We start from the raw sequence: 7078 nt of genomic DNA, 5'->3' as shown, positions 1-7078 counted from the left end.
TTGATTAGCCAAACTTATAGGGACACGTAACGTGGCGCTATTTGGTTGGACAAGCTATTTGAGTATATAAGAAACACATACAAATTAAACAACTTTAAATATTATCTCTTTAATAAGAAATAAATATTTAGATATCTATCCAATAGACATGTGACATGATATGATTTGATTGGTAGAGACATCCCAATAATTTCAATTAATTGGAACACCTCAATTTGACACGTGGCAAAATATAATTGGCCATTTAATAATCAATTTTTTCAAATGTACATGACATGTGACAATATCCAATTGGATAGAAATAAGCCACAAAAATAATTTATAGACCAATGGTAATTTTAAGAATTAATTAAAATTCCATTGTCTATAGCCTTCAAAAGTTAACCGACTTCCTGAGGAGGAGTAATTTTACTTTCCTTAAAGCAACATATTGGCAAGAATTCTTTGTGGGAAAAGGTTATCGTCACATCACAATTTTCACTAACATCCAACAATTTAAACTGTTTTGCCAAGTTTGTTTTGCTGTTAAATGGGGTAAAAGTCACTGCCTGTGTGAGTTTGGGCATGATGATGTCCATAGCAAATGCTGATATATATTTCAAGATCAACTTACTACACTCAAAAAGTTTGAGATCAAACTAAATTGTGGTAAAGTTTGACAATAAAAGAAAATCTCTTTAGACCATAGAGAACCCTTACTTTATTTTTTCTAGAAAAATAATAGCTTTCCACAAATACCTCGTAGAATCCAACAAGTTCTTCACAATCAAATGGAGAGTTGGAAGTGAAGCAACTCTTGCAAGCTGAAAATTTAGTAACAAGAGAAAGGAAGCATTACATCTCTACTGGCACACGATGGTACAAATGTGCAGGCAATCTTGGTGTTGCAACAGCTTGCAAAGGGGTTCTCATATAAGTAACTGCTCCAGGGGTCTCTTCCAGGTCAATCTCTTCAGGCCTGACCCCAGGTGGTGGAGACCAAGTAAAGTGGTGCAACAAGTGCCCCAGCATAGAAGTGACCAGATTGAGTGCAAGTTGTGCACCAGGGCAGACCCTCCTTCCAGCACCAAAAGGCAGGAGCCGATAATCGTGGCCCTTGATGTCAACATCTTCCTCCAGGAATCTCTCAGGTCGGAATTCCAGTGGATTTTTCCAGGCTGCAGGATCACGAGCAATCGCCCAGACGTTAACGTGCACAATAGACCCTTTAGGGATGTCATAACCCCCGATCTTCACATTGGCATTGGCTCTATGAGGAAGCATCAGTGGAGTTGGAGGGTGCAGCCTTAGAGCTTCCTTAGCTACACATTGTAAGTATGGGAGCTTTGCAAAATCAGCTTCAGTCATGATTCTATCGGAGCCAATGACTCGGTCAAGTTCCTCTTGCGCCTTTTGCTGCACCCTTGGATTCTTTACCAGCTCTGCCATTGCCCATTCTACTGAGATTGTGGTTGTATCCATGCCAGCAGTAATCATGTCCTGCATAATTTGGACAACATTAAATCCTATTTTGCAATAGATGGAGTTGCTATCTTTCTTATGCTTCTACCTTTCTTTCCTTGGAGCTAGCAAAGTGAAAATAGACCACTACTTACCCAAAGGAGTCCAATGACAGTGTCATCGCTCAATTCATATTGCTTTTGAAGAGTGAGCAATGCATCAACAAAATGCTGCTTAGTATTGCCACTCTTTTGCCTTGCAAGAGTGTGCTCTTCCATGATCATTCTGGTCAGTTTGTCTCTCCGCGCATAGTGCTTATCCAGGTCCTCATTTTCGCCTACAAACATCCAACTAAGCCAAGGAATGTGATGTGCCACGGAGAGTTTTGCACTAATCTTTATCCCATTTGATACAATGCCCTTCAACTCTAGGCCTTGTTCATCAACCACACCCTCTGAATTCATGAACCTCTTCCCAAATGTTAGCCTTGTAATGTTGTTGAATGCTACTGATCCCAAGTAGTTGCGCATCAACAGACTCTTGCCTTTGTTTTCTGCATGTTCAAGTGTTAAAAAAAAAAAAAAAATTTAGACAAAATTCAGCAATGCGGATCTGAGCCCGTTGTTCCACTTTAGCCTATTCAACACTTTCATCCTAACTTTAATAAAATTTGTGACTAAATTAAGTGGACATTAAAAAGAGTTCCCATTAGTTATCCAATGGAGAACTAAATCTACAACCATCCATTCTGAAACTATATTTTTATTATTTAGATAACTTGTATCATTAATACGTTAATTTGCACAAGGTGTGAATTTCGTACGGAGAGACGTAGGTTTAGCCCCTTTTTTATTTCAATTTTTTTGTTCTAAGTCAACTAAGAATTTTTACAATTTAGGCTATAACTGAGCATTTGAGAAAATGTGTAGGGAATTGCCAGTTGACTAATCATTATCTTCTTCCCACCCACAGGTTAATTTCAGACCGAAAGGGACATAGATATGACCAAGTGAAGTTAATTCTTTGAACTTTACAGCCTTATATTTGAAACTATTGGCGTGGTCAGACTTTCAGTATTTGCCCACTTGGAATTTTGAAAGGAAAAGAAAAGTTTACGTTAATAAAAACCTTCGGGCAGTATAAAAGATGTTTGGTGTAAAAGATTAATGCAGTTCCAAATAAATTGACATATTCCCGTTAGAGCTGGTAATTATACCCAAAACCCAACAACTCACCCAACCCACCCACTAATTTGAGAGGTTGGATTGGGTAAGTTGGATTTTGGGTTAATTTTGAGTTGGGTAATAAAAACCCATATATATTTTGGGTGGTTTGGGTATTTGTGTTGGGCATCCATTACCCAAATTAAGTTAAAAAAATAAATTAACAAATTAAAATCAAGAAACAAAAAAAAATGACCAGCCTTGTTGGATCAAGCAAAACCCATATATGTACTGGTATGTATAATTATCATATATATACTACTTCTACACATTGAGAAGGATGATCAACGAGTAATGCTTAAAAAGAACAAAATTTGAGAAATGAACGGTGCAGCACAAATGTCAGTAGGATTTTTAAAAAAAAAAAAAAGAAAAGAAAAAAGAAAATCCTTGTACTCTTCGCTCTTCACATCCATCCTTTTGCCAAGTTCCGGAAAAATGCATCCTACTGTTCTTCTATTTCTTTTCTTTTTTTCATTCAAAATGAAAAGACAAGCCCCCCTCCCCCCTATTTATTGATCACTTCATCGAGATCTCTTAGTTTTGTTCCACCCAAAATTGTTGCTTCGATCTCTTAGTTTGGATCAAAACTATACCCAATTTGAAAATCCTTACTTGTATAAAAAATAATGAGTTCACCCAAGTAGTTTAAATAGTTAGTATGTGTGTGTATTTGTGAAAGTATATTGGTGTGTATTGTAATTTGTATATGTAAAAATAACGTATTTCAAAAGAGTTTAAGAAGTGAGTGTTGGTGTCTATGAGTATTTTAGTGTGTAAAAATATATCTATCTATGTGAAAATGTGTTTATGTGTGTGAAAATTTTTTTTTGTATGTGAAAATGTATTTGAGAGAGTTTATGTATCAAAATCTATTAATTAATATATTGGGTCATATTTGGGTCATGAGTTTGAGATGACCCAACCCAAAATTAACCCAATCTAAAGTTGGGCGGATTGGGTGTCACCCATTTAAATGAAAACCCAATATCAATCCGCCCAAAAACCGCCCAACCCGCCCAATTGTCAGGTATAATTCCAGTTATCAAATCATTTAAAAAAACTGTCTCCATATACTCAAATAATTTTCCATATATGTTCTAAAAGTTCAATCAAAGTTAAGGATACTTAGAGCTATTTAAAACGATTTCAAACTAGCAACTATACTTAACTCTAGACTTTAGATTGCCCTGTTTGATAATTCAATTTAATATTTAAATTTAATAAGTTCAGACCTTAGTATGTACAAATATGTTTGATAAAAAGATATAAAATATCTAAATTAATTAAATGGCTCCAAATTGCCTAAAGCAAAACTTATTTCCAAAAATAAACGAAAAACTATCCACTTATCACTTAATGTAAAATATATTCAAATATTAGGATTTCAGTATCTAATTCAGTAATTTAACAAATTAAGATTTCAAATATCGTATTTCAATTTGATCTAAGGCATCCTTAGAAGATTTGCAGCACTGATTTCCCGAAACAAAATGTAAAACGTTTTTCTCACTTTAAACTTGATTTCCAACTTGAATTTCCCAGTGACTACGACTTTGGTTCTTTTCCCACACAATACCTGCCCAAATTGGTCCATCAACTTTTTCTCATCCAAAGAAATAAGTAGACTGTCCAGTTTCTGCCACCCCAATTGTCGTTTGTTTCTCCTCCTTCAATCAACTTGTCGAAGAAAGTTACCTCACCTGCTTTTTCTTGGACACTTAAAGGTGTGTCACGATTATTCCGTTTCGATGGCCATGACTTTTGGTAATGTTCGGGAGTAGAACAGCCATACAATTGTAGAAAAATGTGTCTCATGTGTATTATTTTTACTGTTTAGAAAATTTACATCAAGTAGTGAACAATTAAAATTCAATAAAATAAAAGAATTTAAATGATTATTCCAGTATAGCAGAAGTGATTATTCCATTTACATGAGCATGACTTTTGTAATGTTCAGCATTAGAACAGTTACATAATTCTAGAATGTTGTTTTTCAGGTATTTTTTTTTTAATAATAAAAGCATGTAGTGTTTGTTGAATTTAAATGTAAGGCTCTTTTCTTTTTCTAATTTTTTTCATTAATTTTTTGTCCAACAAACTTAAGTTGATTAAATTTTTTATTTTGCATAAGATGTACATCAAGTGGTGAAACATCAAAATCCAATAAGATAAAAGATTTTAAAGCATTACTCTAAAATAGCTAATCCAAACAGACTCAAAAATAGCTAATTCAAACACCTTAAAAACAGCTAGTGTAGCAAAAGAAAAGGCACTGTAAAAGAAGAAAATTACTAGTTAAAAACTACAAGAAAAAAGAGTCTAAAAAGACTGGGATAATTTTTCCAAAAGGTATATCATTCTTTTATTTCTAATCTAAGGGGCTTGTGCACCAATCCCAAACATTTAGGGGTGAATTGTAACCTATTCTTCCAATTCAAAGGGTTAGTATAATAAATTACTTTTGCTTTTTTTTAAAAAAAGAAAAAGAAATTAATCACGGGCATCATGTCACTGGCCATTTGGTCCAGTGGTCATCACCATTAAAGGTAATGCTGGAGGTTAGGGGTTCAATTCCTGCCTCCCACAAATTTGTCACAATTTGTGGCGGTTTTAATTGACCTTCATCGATGGAATTTGTACTCACATCGAACCCCCTCCCCTTCCCCTTAGACTAGGCTAGATTAGTTTATAGGACATCTATCGTTTCGACAAAAAAAAAAAAAAAAATCACGGGCATCATAAATGTGAGGAGACTGGAGGGCTGTAAGTACCTTAATTCCCTCACCTTTGATGGCGAACCGACAAAATTAGCACAAATTTGCCATAAAGAGAACATGGATGGACTGACCAGTGGGGTGGCTAAACAGGAGAGTTTATTATTGATATTTGTTGAAATATGTACTTACGAACAGGAGTATTTAACCGCTGAGCTCCACTGAGCTAGCACAGTGGCGGTGGGAGATCAAGTACAAACCCTGCCTCCCACCACTAAATGTGGCAGGCAAACAAAAAAGGAAAAAAAAAAGAATAGGAGTATTTATTATTGATGGTTGAAATATGCACTTTTGAGATATGTACCAATTGAAAATTGTTCCCCAATATTTCTTCAAAATTAATTGTAGTCAGCTCAAAGTATTCAACTTTGTGAATCTAAGAGGGCTATTTTCCTCCACATTGATGTATTTTGTCATTGGTTTTGTTTTCAGTATTCATACCCGTTTACAATTTTCTTTACCAATAAATTACAATCTTAGAGTGTTATGAAAACTAAGCAAATAATTTAGTTAGCTTAAATTAGAATCATATATTGCAAAAATGTATAGGAGCTTTTCTTATTGTCGGTTGCATTTTGGTATTGTGAAGACAATCTATGACTGAATGGTCCAAATCACCTACCATATGAATGGTAAGCAAGCAAACACTAAATGAATGAGATAGTCGTGTTCAAGATCTAAACCAAACAGATGAAGAAACCAATGAAAAACAATCCAAGAATTTGGAGTACTGAAAACAAAAATGTTTTTTTTTTTGTGGAAAATTAAGAAAACAATACCAGGTTTGGTGCAGTCCTTGAAGATGGAATCAACCATGGCTGTAACTTCATCTTCTCTTAAAGGTCTAAGGCCTTCCAGTCTTTTTGGAGTGAAGAGTTCAAGATTGCACAGTTTTCTGACCTTCACATAATGAGGACCATAATCAGCCCATATCAAATCTTGGCCATTTCTGCTCATTTTGGCAGAGGGTCTATTCCTGTACCTATCTGCCAATTGTTGATCATTGTCTTTAAGAACTTCTTTGGCCAGTTCTGCAGTATTCACAACAGTATTCAGCTGGGAACCAAAGTAGACAGAAAATATTGGACCATAGAGTTTTGACCACTCTGCATAGCACTTGAACCTCACCGGTTTTATGTCGTAAATGTTTCCGACCACCGGTTTTGGCCGTGGCCCGGGTGGCAGTTTGAATCTAAGGCGTTCATAGAGGCTGTAGGCTAGGAAGATGAAGGCAACTGGGAGGAGGACCAGAAGCAGAGCCATTGGTTAATACGAAGCTTTGAGTTTTGAAACTATGAAAAATAAAATAAAATAGTGGAGTTGGTGGGAACGGTGGCTTGTTCGGTTCTCTAGAATTGTCGATTTTGAAACCATGACATCTACAATGTATAAAAGGGAGAAGGGGGTTTTGCTACAGTGCAGCCACGGGCCAGTTTCAATGGTAATTCTGATGACTTCATGAGGTATTTGGCTACAGCCACGAGTTTTGCTACAAGCATGGCCTACAATAGGTTGTTGGCTATAGTTTTTTCCCTCCTTTTTTATCTCTTCTGTTAGTGCATCCATAATGCTATTACACTTTTTTAATCTACATGCTACGTCAGCATTACACTTTCTCCTCTTTTGTTACACTTTCAC

General features: G+C 35.5%; 1 protein-coding gene across 1 annotated transcript; it reads right to left on the bottom strand.

The window, feature by feature from the left end:
• Positions 1-685: 685 nt before the first annotated feature.
• On the bottom strand, positions 686-6800 carry LOC113697511 (cytochrome P450 98A2-like). Its single transcript, XM_027217162.2, has 3 exons — positions 6220-6800; positions 1596-1993; positions 686-1479 (listed from the first exon to the last, which is right to left on the bottom strand). Exons 1-3 carry the CDS (start codon positions 6701-6703, stop codon positions 835-837), a joined length of 1527 nt encoding a protein of 508 aa, XP_027072963.1. The 5' UTR covers positions 6704-6800; the 3' UTR covers positions 686-834.
• Positions 6801-7078: the final 278 nt, after the last annotated feature.

Source organism: Coffea arabica, chromosome 6e (genome assembly GCF_036785885.1).
Source record: "Coffea arabica cultivar ET-39 chromosome 6e, Coffea Arabica ET-39 HiFi, whole genome shotgun sequence".
NCBI lineage: Eukaryota > Viridiplantae > Streptophyta > Magnoliopsida > Gentianales > Rubiaceae > Coffea > Coffea arabica.
The sequence above is the reverse complement of the archived record's forward strand: the minus strand, read 5'-3'. Positions and strand labels throughout refer to the sequence as shown.